The sequence below is a fragment of the Mercenaria mercenaria genome, chromosome 8 (genome assembly GCF_021730395.1).
Source record: "Mercenaria mercenaria strain notata chromosome 8, MADL_Memer_1, whole genome shotgun sequence".
NCBI classification, from domain to species: domain Eukaryota; kingdom Metazoa; phylum Mollusca; class Bivalvia; order Venerida; family Veneridae; genus Mercenaria; species Mercenaria mercenaria.
In genome coordinates, this window is record NC_069368.1 from 73,578,240 (window position 1) to 73,590,710 (window position 12,471).

General features: G+C 33.6%; 1 protein-coding gene across 2 annotated transcripts in view; it reads left to right on the plus strand.

Annotated features, from left to right (window-relative positions):
* The first annotated feature begins 567 nt into the window (after positions 1-567).
* LOC123566079 (anoctamin-8-like) overlaps positions 568-12,471 on the plus strand; it is a 113,809-nt gene continuing 101,905 nt past the window's right edge. For both annotated transcript variants that reach the window (XR_008372169.1, XM_045359914.2), the window contains exon 1: positions 568-744. Coding sequence is in view for 1 of the 2 variants with exons in the window: in XM_045359914.2 (XP_045215849.2) it covers positions 642-744 (103 nt within the window). In the remaining variant the exon portion in view is untranslated. The remainder of the gene's footprint in view (positions 745-12,471) is intronic.

The following is a 12,471-nucleotide window of genomic DNA, read 5'->3' on the forward strand; positions in this document are numbered from 1 at the left end:
ATTTAAAAAAAAAATTCTGGTGCAGGTGAGATTCGAACTCACGATCTCTGGATTTCAACGCGAAATCGCTAACCACTACACCACTGTGGACTTATGACGACATCAGGGCAAACATAAGTATATAATAAAGTTCAGTAATGGCAGCGTGACGAAAGTCATTTCAAAATGAAAATATTGTATTTGATTTCTTTTTTCGTCGTAGAAAATGTATTCAGCACTAATTTCTTATTATCAAATGCTCATTTACATTTTTATTCAATATTCAAAGCAGTAAGCGAGACGCTTTTGTCAACTGTAAACAGTAAGCGTCTACTGACGTCTTTACTGATTAATTACTGTGTGCATAGTGCACATGAAAAAATCCGAACAACACCGATTCCAAAAAGTACCACGGATTTTCAACTCGATAGTATACACAGTTAGGTCTCTCTATTCATTTTCTTTTTCATACGTCTAACCGTATTGCGACGCTGTCGGCGCCGCTTCGCGGCGCCGGTAGCTCTGCTATAACTATTATACCGGACTATTTTAAACAGAATTTAGTTGTTAAAGTCACATGATAGTCACGTGACAATTAATCGTGCAAAATGGCAGAAGTACGCGCGCCAGACTGTCAAAATTTGTTATTGTTTTTGTAACCGATGATGTTTCAAATTCGTCTAAGCAATAACATGGATAGAAAGAAAAAAGAAACCGTAGACAATGAGGATACAGTTATGAGGAAATCAATCAGACAGAGAATACGTGAGTTTTATTAAAAATATGTCAACTGAACTGCGTTGGTCAATCAGAAAGGCCTAGATCAGTTAAACAGGCTGGTAACATTGCCCAGTCGGGCTTTTAGCATAAAAACCAATATTTATTGAAAAATAATGAAGATATTTCTTTTAAACTTGGTCCATTTATTGAGTATAACAAATGATGCATATTAAGATGGAAATAACTTTGTTGCCTTCGGTTTTGTTAGAATTACTTCCCTTTTTCATATTTTTATGATGCATAATTTTTGAAGTCCAAAAAAAATGTTTTAATGCAATGTTTTAAACGAAAAAGAGTTCAGTGGCTTTCTATTGCTCCAAACTTGTGTGCCAATACCATTCAGGGCTTCCATTAGGATTTAATTTCATGGAGTCAGGACTGCGTAACATTCAGATTTTGGAGTCCCTCTTATATTTTCTTGGAGTCCTACGTAGTATCACTTTGTACAATGATTTTCAATATCATCATCATCATCATCATCATTACTATCATCATCATATCTAATTGGTTCAAAACAATGTGTAAAGTAACAGAATAAAAGGACCACTAGAATGATTAGAAAACATTTTATTTAACAAAAAATATTTTATTGTTTTATTATTTATTATTGTCCTATAGCAACAGTCAGCATTTTATTAAAATAAACAGACTTACTGTTGTTCAGCTACATAACGAAAATCCACTTTAAAAAATCTAAAGTACATTTTACTTGGAGTAGAATTATGTCAAATTAGGTCATTCACCTGGCAATACTTAACCAGATAACTTTCATCCCACATCAAAGAAAATCAATAAAGGAAACTTTTACCGACACCTCCCTTTGAAGCCACGTGCTGGTGTCATCAAAATGTGTCAAAGATTTCAGTTCTTAACAGGAGAAAAATTGAATGTTTTGTTTTGTTTAGTTTTTTCTCTAAAAAATACTGTAAAAATAGGATTTATCACGAAAATCCAAAGTAAGTAGCAAATTTATTACCGATCGAAAAAAATGTTTTAATTTAAACTGGATGTGAAATGTCATTTGCTAGAAGAAAATAGTTACTTGCTGAGGTGTTTTGTGTTGAAATTATGGATATATTTTCCACAATTAGTTACTTTGTCTTCCGACTTCGGAGCTTGTTTCACCAACTTAATCCGAGCCAAATGCATGTAATGTTTTATTATCGGCAATTAGCGCCTTCTAAACATGTCAACTGATCTGGATAACGGTTTACATTTACAGACGGTCTCTATCAAACATGATGCTTTCACACTAGTCTCACACTTCAAACACTGCCGGCAGTTTATACGAGGCTGTCAATCAAGAGTTATTTAAACCGCTTTGATTAGTTTCGGGGCGGAGCTAATCACGTCATTCAAGTGAAGTTACGTCACGGTGTATTGATTTTGTTGTCCTTTGAAAATATCGGAAGTCCTTTGTACGCCTCTGACTGTGTATTGGCGTAAGGCGTAAAAAAAAAATTGTTTGTTTCCGGTGGCCCGACCTACCCTATTTTTTTACCGCCGACCCTAAACTTTTTTAGCGATAAAATCGGGCCGCATATTTTTGCAAATAAGTATATTATTATTTTTATAGCTCTTTGCACGAATGGACTACTCCACCGATCGGGCGAGTGGTTTTTACGTGGTAACTTTACCAAATTGAGAAATTAATACATCAGGCAAAATTACCTGGATTGACTGGAATTTACCCGCGAATCGTAAAAATATCAAAACGTCATGCTGGTAATTTTCCATTCCACAAACACGTGCGCCCTATCGTAATATCTTATTTACATCGCGGTTACTTTTGACACAATAAACGCGCGTGGTGCATTCATTTTTCAATGTAATCGCTTCAGATTTTCAACACCGCTTGAGAACTAATACAGTTTGAGTTCTATAACAATTTTAATAAGATATCGACAGGAATGTAGGCAAAATTCTTTAAAAACGATCAGATTTTCATATAATGTTTTGTAAAATTTCAAACAGCGCGATCTTGATTATTTACTTCTTTCTTAAAGTAAATAATCGGTACATACTATGGTAATAAAATTCAGACTCTTGACCAGAATGTACAAAAAACACAATTAAAAAATCTTAAATAATGAAAAAGCGGCAGCAATTTAAATACATGGAGTAAAACGATTTTTGGCAAACAGATTTCTGTTAGCATGGCAGAATAGGTTACGTGACCTCGTGAACGTAAATAGAAATGTGGTTTTAAAATAAAGCAGTATGATGTTGTTGCGGATTTTAATAAGTTTTAAATTATTCATAGTACATGTATTTTTTGACACAACACTTTGTTAGATATTCTTTTCAAACAATAATGTAAATTCCTTGAGGGCAAATAGGTCACAGAGGTAGGCTATCCACTATCATCGTTCACGACACATTTACATGTCAGTTTATTCGGGATATTGCACATTCGATAAGATAAGAAAAAACTTTTTTATTGATTTCTTCTCAACAATTTAAGGAATCGAGAAAATACGATCAGACAGTGATGTGTCACATGGCGCGAAAACATGACGTAATGCCATGACAATCTCGGGCAACTATACCGCTTTGATCTCCACTTCAGATGCCATAATAACCGACACACTTCTTTTAGCTCTTTGAGGGGGTGTTAATTGATGATGAAAACAAGGCTAATTACTTAGTTTATCATCAGAATAATTACCGATAATTATTAATGTTTTTTTTTTTTACTTTCAACACGGGTCGACGTCGGGTGGATGATGATTATTGTGTCCATATTTTGGGACACTTTTCAAAATAATTATTTTTCGGGATAACAGATTGCTACAGTCTTCCATTTTTAATTATTTTAGAAATAAGTCCTGTTTCTTTGAGTCATATGAAGTAATGACGTCTACAACATCACAATTTATGTGCTAGAATTGGAGGTCCACTAAAGTCTGAGCAGCTCTCCTAGATTTCAGCAGTTGGTGGACCTGCTGAAAAAAGTTAAGGTTGAGGCCTGCAGAGTCTTGAAAAGTCAGGTTTTAGATGGGATTTACAGGGTTTTCCCTAGCCCCAAAAAAGGTGGTAAATTTACCACTTTTCGAGGTCCATGTCCCCCTTTTCTTAGCAAAGGGGGGCATGAGTTTTCCCAAAAAAACAATTTTTCAAATTAATTTTAAAAGTTAATTTCAATCAATTTAAACTATTAAAAGCCCAAAAGAGTATCAAAGTATTCAAACAAATCCTAACATGTCCCCCAAAATAGTCTCTTTTCTCCAGAAAAATAAATTTGGGGGGACATGATGTCCCTCAAAATAAATTTCTTAGGGAAAACCCTGGATTTATAGTAGTAAGACGTTGAACAACCACTTGCAGCTTTATTAATTCACAATTTGGGCATACCAGTCAAAACTCCATTGTCTAGCATTTCCAGTTAATCCAGAATTTTAGACTGGGGTAGGGGGTGATGGTATTAATCTCAATGCAGATCAAAGATGCAAATCATATTCCTGGCCAGTGTGCTTTTACTTGGTTTTAGTTTGAAATATAAATGTTGGTTGTTGAATAATATTCAATATTAAAATTATTATTTAAAGAGAGAATCCACAGCAAGATTTCATTCAAGTTTCATGTTTAATCAAATATAAACCATGTTCTCCGCAAGTAATTGCCAACTTCTCCACATGAATTAGCGGCGGAGAATGAATGATATAGGACACAACGATCCTATGACCACTTGATCCGTAGATCGACTGCTCTACCTATTGAGCTTATCGGATGGGCTACTCTGGAAATGAAAAAACAACAACAACAAAACACAAACATAAAGCATATATTTATTTCATAATATTTAAATACACAATCAAATGGCATTTTATATTGCTAAAACATCATCAAAGTCATTGTACATTTAGGGTGTAAATCAAACATAACAATAGGATGCATGTTTATAAGGTTTATAATCTCCCTGTTTGAAACTAGGATGGTTTTAGGTTTAAAAAAAAAAAAAAAAAAAAAAAAAAAAAAATGCCTACCTACCTACCTTATTTTTTTTGGCCATGTCACTGGAAACAAACAATTTTTTTTGTTAGGCCTAAGGATTACAATTTTTGGCGTATTTTACGCCGGGACGCCGCTTAATGGAAGCCCTGACCATTACTCTATATATTTAGGGTTAATACTTTGTTTCTAGTGCAGGTGTATGAAAATTTTTTTACAATTAACTAACATATTTCTATAATGTTGTAAGTGAAAGCACAGTAAAATGTATACATTCATGTACTAGCGCAATTATTTAGAGCATTAGAAAGCCATTTAACCCTTTTTTTGTTTTAAACTTAGTATTAGAACATTTTTTTTGGACTTCAAAAATTATGTGTCATAAAAATCTGAAATGGGGAAATAATTCTACCAAAACTGAATGCAGCCAAGTTATTTTTATTTTAATTTGTGTCATATGTAATGCTTAATAAATGGACCAAGTTTGAAAGAAATATCTTCCTTTTTTTTTTCAAGAAATACTAGTTTTTCTGTTGAAAGCCCGATCGGGCATTGTTACCAGCCTGTTAAAAGTGTCAGTGTATTATTTATGTTAGCGCACCCAATATAAGTGTGAAAGAAATGTTTCAGTTTTGTCAAAAGTTTTGAGCTTTTATACTGTATACTACTATTCTATCAAGCATTTCAGGAAGCATGTGTCAAACTAGTTCTGGCTACCATAACTTAACTGACGCTGTTTTTATTTTCTGATGGTCGTGTCCATTAAGTTATGGCGAAACCCCATTTGTTAACTAACCAGTATCAAACCGCAAATGCTCGCACAGTCTCTTTTGAGAAACTAATGACGTCATGCAACAATTCAGAGCGCGTGGTTATTTTTGAAAATCAAGTTCAACATATCACCTATTTATGAATTTATTTTAATCATAGACAACCATTTTTGATAAAATTCATAAAAAACATACCTTAGTAGGTTTAAGTTCTCAGAAAAGGTCAATAAGTAATGATTCTATACCGGCTATGGGGTTTCAAATGAAGAGTACCCTGATCAGGTGACAACTGCAGTGGCGGACAAAATATTGCAGACAGGCCTGAGGGGTACCAGTTTGAAACTTGTGTGTGTAACTTGTGTTCAAATTATGTTGCAAGGATTATTTTATGCCAGTTCAAAAGAAAAATGGGTTAGAAACATTTTAAAGTAAAAGGTGAGTTTGTTGCATTTCATTTGATGAAATTATAGCGTGACAGACTTCTGGCATGTTTCCTGGTTAGGTTTCAGTACGGGATTCGTTTCAGCTCAGAGATCATAACAGCATTATAAACATCTCTGAGCTGAAATTTTTTAGCTAGTGTCAAACAGTTTTGACATCATTCATGTAAATAGCCTCACTCATGGCATATTATATAGTTGTCATCCCTCTAACGGAGACAGCGACAGTCGAAAGTTATCACACTCTCCTGAAACGTCCTATTATTAGGACTAACTTGTAAAGTACGGTTGATGTTAGGTATGTTTAAAGTAGTCTTAAGTGGCTAGTTCACATGCACATTTTAGACAACTTTTTTTCTCGCAAAAATTGGTAAAATATGGCTGCTGTGAAAGTAACTATTGTTTCAAACCCATTGACATACTGGGTATGAACTACGAAAGATATCCTTATACACTTCCAAAAATATAGTGCTTTTAAAATATAGGACAAAATCATCATTCTTCTGGCCTTTTTACAAATTTCTAACTCATATTTTAACCCACTTTATCATTTTTCAGTCTCATATATACATTGTATGTCAAACTTTGTGGAAATCAGTATGCTGAAAAATTTCACTGACTTTGTGGATGAGTAGCTTTTAAAAAGTATAATTTATGTGTAACAGGCAAAATTCAGACCCTTAGTGTGAGTTAAGGCAAAGATTTCTTGTCAGTTTTCTTGTTTGGTCAATGTCGCTTGTATGCATGAATAAATATTCAAATAACTTAGCACAAAGATTCACCAAAACAACACATTTGTCATGTGTAAGATCCCTACCATATACAGCTTCTTTTGTCAGGAACAAAAGTAAAGTAAAACTGCCTTATTATTAATGAACAGAAGTATATAACTATATATGACTTACTGGACATTGTAACTTAAACAGTTGTTAACTACTTTTTGAAACATGGTAAATAAAAATGGTCTACAACATGTCATAAATAATTTTTGTGTAATTTTCTATCTTGAAGAGTCTGCTGTCAAGGGAGGTAATTAACTCACCAGTTAAAGATTTGTGTTTTATGTGGTATGGGATTTTTTTTATTAAGTGTGATATCATAGAATACTATGTTTTATTTGTCACATAATGACAATGGTACAGAACTGCTAGATCAATAGTTATTATTGTCCACTGTAAATAAGCATTCCTGCTTTATGTGTTAAAGTTAAGAGTTACTGATCAGCTTCTGTATTTCATAACTAGTAAATTTTATTTTATACAATTTTCACCCCTTACTGCAAAACTCTAGAATCTTTTTTCTAATCTATACAGTTATGTGTCATGGCGACAGTTTGCAAGAATGCCTTTATTAAATATATGGAAGAATTGTTTTCATTACAACAAGCTACTGTCTACTGATACCATACGAAAGCTAGGAATATAAATTCATAGACATACATGTGTATGTAACTTTCACAGGTTTCATATTTCTCTCTTTTCAAGGTGAAGATTCATTAAGATATTGTAAAAATCTCTTTTTTAATCTTTCTCAAATCTAATGCAAAAAGACAAACAAAAGTTCATTTCAGTTTGTTAAGATCTGTATAAACCGGTTCGTACATTGCACATGACATTGCATGTGTGCTGTGGCTTGAATACACTTGTTTCATGTATACTTCTTCAGAATGACTTGTCAGTTTTGCAACCAGATATTTAAAATGCAGGTCAATTCAGTAAATAATGTTCTTTTTTCTGTTCTTTTTCTAGTAACAGTGGTGACCTGCAAAACAAGACTACTAGTTTATGTAATTACTGCAGCAGAAAGAAATATATATTAAAATGCCTGACATCAGGTAGTAAAGATAATATTGTCGTGTCTTAACTGTGATAGATTTCAAAGTGACACGGCTGTCATTTTTAGCTTGACTATTCAAAGCATTTGGAGAGCTATACTACTCACCCCGGCATCGGCATTGGTTGAAGTTTTTATGAAATGGTAATATCTTGTAAACCATCAAAGATATTTACTTCAAATTTGGAACACTTGTTTATTATAACAGTCTCTACCTGTAGGCAAGAGTACATACCTCAAGTGGACTTGTAAATTGGTTCAGTTTTCGTACAAGTCCATGTTTTGTCAAAAGTATTTGACCTGTGGCTTTGAACACTTGCTTATCGTCATGATCTCCATCTTTAGACAAGAGTACACAACTCTGTCAGGTATTTTGGCTGAATTATGGCCCATTTTAACTTGGATATTGGTTCAGTTTTCGTACAAGTACATGATTTGTCAAAAGTATTTGACCTGTGGCTTTGAACACTTGCTTATCATCATGATCTCCATCTTTAGACAAGAGTACACAACTCCGTCAGGTATTTTGGCTGAATTATGGCACGTTTTGACTTGGATATTGGTTCAGTTTTCGTACAAGTACATGTTTTGTCAAAACTATTTGACATGTGGCTTTGAAACTTTAAACACTTGTTTATTATATTAGTCTCTACCTGTAGGAAAGAGAACATAACTGTGTCAAGTATTCTGGCTGAATTATGGCCTGTTTTGGACTTGGAAATCAGATAAATTTTTCATACCAGTCCATGTTTTGTCTAACCTGTTTCTCATATGGCTTTAAAACTTTGACCGCTTGTTTACCATCGTAGTCTACATAATTATGTAGGCAAGACTACATAACTAAGACAAGGACTTTAGCTCAGTTTTGGCCCATTTTGTCATAGAAATTAGTTTAAGTTTCGCATATTATTCCATATTTTGTCTAAACTGTTTGAAATATATGGCTTTGAATCTTTGAACACTTGCTTACCATCATGTTCACACATGTCTGAAAATCTCTGGTAATATTTTGACCCCATACTTACATTAATTCTTTGAATAGTCAAGGGGGCTCTTGTTAGTTCTAATAAAGATAACTATTGCACTGAAGAACATAAAACTAGTACAACTGTTGCCATGTAGGAGTTGTCATGGTTTTTAAGGACAATCTTGTACAGTCGTGAGTGTATGCAGCTGTTGCCATGATCTGGTAAAAGGCTGAACTAAATATTCATTGTGAGTTGGTTTTAACATGCAGTCCTCTCATTACATTCTAACAGGTGGAGGGAGGTCTGGTGTTGCCTCTTACTCATAATGCTGGCATAAAACTGCTGTTCTTGTCACTTTTTGGGGTATGTTCCGTGGCAAAGCATAAACATATTACAGCTCCAAAACCAATGATTCAAAAGGAAATGATGTCAACGTGAATAATCCAACTCAGACATTCCCGCTTTAATGAAGTTGAGGGACAGTATAATCATTTATTAGTTTTTACACATTTTATGCTAGAATAGCGTTAGCGCATGTTCATTTCATGTTATAATGTCTTCAGAATCCCTCTTGATTCTGCAGATGTTATAACACGGAAAAATATGCATTATCCCTACATTCTTATCCTTCTTGTTGGTCCAAGCCTTTGGAAAAATTACACTAGCAGCAATTTCCCAACTTTATGAATATTGTGGCAAATCATATGACAATTGAAAAGTAGTAGACAAATTAAGTATCTTTCACATTAAAAGTGAAATAATTATGTACAACTGAAAAACCTGGCACATAATTTGCTTATTTAAGGTCACTGGGGGTAATATATTACCTTGTTGTAAAAAACAGAGACTACAGCTTGTTTGAAAACTCGAGAGAGCAAGTACACCTATTCTGAATTTTAAAAAAGATCATTTTCAGAAATTCAAAGTAGCAGAAGTGTTCACAGGTTTCAGGTCAACTAAAAAGCATCTGGCTGATTCAGATTAAAGGTCAATTAAAATATCTTGCATTGTTCAATGGCAGTAATTCTTAGAATTTTTCTTTTGGGGATTTTGTAAGTTTAAGTGATGGACTATGTTAATGTAGCAAAGTCATTTTACAACAAACATTTTTCATTTTACAACAAATATTTTCTTTTGTTAAGAGCTCAAACGTTTTCTTTTGGAAAGAGCTGAAATACCAGTTAAAGAGGCTCAGAAAAGATAGGATCCACATAGGGCTGAAAAAGTGACTCACTTTTGCACAGCATGATGTGGTCAGGCTGAAGGCATGGAAGGGGTATCCCCTTCTACTTTGGAATTTTTGTGGTTTTCATTAGTAAATGGTGATATTCTAGCTATATGTAGGTTTTCTTAGAGTGGTATGTAGTAATCAGACCCACCATCTGACCATGTGTCTCATCGGTTTTTCAATTCATAACTGAAGAATACTTTGGAGCTTGAATCTAAAACTTTGTAGGCAAGTTGATCATGACCAACATAAGACCCCTAAAATTTTTTAGGGTGTTTGCTCATAGGTCAAGATAATCTGATTGCAGTGACCTTGACCTGAAAAACGGTTTCTGATAACTAAAAATGCTTCAGTGTAAAACCTCAAATTTTCTAGGTAGGTTGGTAATAAACCACTTATGGAATGGGTGCCTTCAGAACTTGGGGAAAATATTAAATGATTATTAACCAACAAGCCTGAATTATTAGGTAAATGTATACTACTGGCTGGCAAGCCATTACATGACAGTACAAATAGGTGTTCACTTTTTAGCTCACCTGAGCACAAAGTGCTCATGGTGAGCTATTATGATCACACTGTGTCCGTCATTTGTCAGTTCGTCTGTCTGTCAAGTCATACGTACGTGATCAACAATTGTGTTTAAAAGACATCTCCTCCAAAACCACTGAATGGATTTTGATGAAACTTGGCCTGGTTGTTCCTTGGGTAGTCCTCTGCCAAAGTTGTTCAAATGGTTCCGCTTGGTTGCACATAGGGGCCACCAGAGCTATAAATAGAAAAATCTTCAAACAACATTTCCTTCTAAACCTAATTTCACATAAATGGTTCTCATGTCACCCACTACCAAATTGTTCAAATTTTACCGATTCGTCAAAAAAACATGTCCGCTAGGGGGCTGGTCACTTTTCCCTATATGTATATGGTGGAAGCTTTAAAAATCTTCTTTTGTGAAACTGCTTGCCCGATTTTAAAGTAATTTTACACAAATGTCCTTGTGTGATCCTCTACCAAGATTATTCAAATTATTTTGATTCGTCAAAAAACATGGCTGCCAGGAGGCGTGGTCACTTTTCCCTATATGTATATGGTGGAAATTTAAAAAATCTTCTTTTGTGAAACTTCTGCCTTGATTTTAAAATAATTTTACACAAATGGGCCTTCAGTGACCCTCTGATTATTTTGATTTGTCAAAAAAGTTATGGTGGCCAGAGAGCTTGGTTACTTTTCTCTATATGTATATAGTGGAAACTTTAAAAATTGTGTGACATGTATATAATATATATATTAGACTAACATAGAAGAAACCTTACTCTGTACTTGTACCATTACATTATACAAATGCACTTGAAGCCTTGTACAGGTGAGCGCTTTAGGGTCAATGACCCTCTTGTTTTTAAGGAGGTAGGTTACCTTAATATTTGTATGTGCGCATGTCCAACTGGAAGCTAACATGACGATTTACGACGATGTTTACGACAAACTAAATGTGTTTGTATATCCATTCTTCTGACAAAAAAAATCATGAACCACCTCCGATCTGATGCTTAATGGTTTAATAATGCAGAAATAATGAATAAATTGCCACAGAAACGCTTCAAAACATCTTTGCCTTAAAATGATATCAATAGCTTTTATTTTGAAAGTACGTAATTCTGTGCATTTTCTTTATTTGAACTATTTTTTAACAGTCAGTATTTGCTGAAATATTTTTTATGAGTCTTTTGCTCTGAATAATGATCAATATTTTGCTTCTTTTATGTAGTTATATTGAAATGTTACGCAGAATGTAAGAAAATCGATGATGGTAATTGTTGTTATTTGGAATGTAGTTGCGTGAAAGGTTACTTATTGCAGCCATTTTCAATTAAAAAATGGACAGATTGATTTGTAATACCTATTTCCAGTTTTCGTTGATAATTTTTACTTATATACTAAAACTAAGCTCTAAAATTGTTCAAATTTCAGTAGAAAATTGTGGTTTCTTGAATTAAATTCATGTTACCATGGAATCAAAGCCCATGACCTATATATCTAAATGTAAAATTTAAAAGCGTTGACACTGGTCTATTTAAGGAACACAGCTTCCGCTTTTTATTTGCATTTCAACAATATCCATGAGAATAATAGCAGCATGCAGAACGATTTTTCCATAAAAATGTTAGACAAGGGGTACTGCTGTAAGTATTTTAAGCTGTGAAATTTGTTTAAATAAATACAAATAACACGAAAATATTACTTACGTTAGAAATAAAGCTACATCAACAAGAAAGAAAATTTTATTTAATATTTTTTATAAGAAAAAACAATAAAAAGCAAGATAAAAGCTATTTTAAACATCTCTGTTGCCATGGTTACTTTAAACTTTAAGAAAAATAGGGTACCATGTAAAGTGTTTGGTATTTTGCTAATTATATTACCCAAATATTCCATGTTCGTCTTTAACAGAATGGCACTGAAGCTATCAAAAACCCGTTTTTATACATAGATGTTAAAAAATGAGAGAAAATGCGTTACCATGGAAA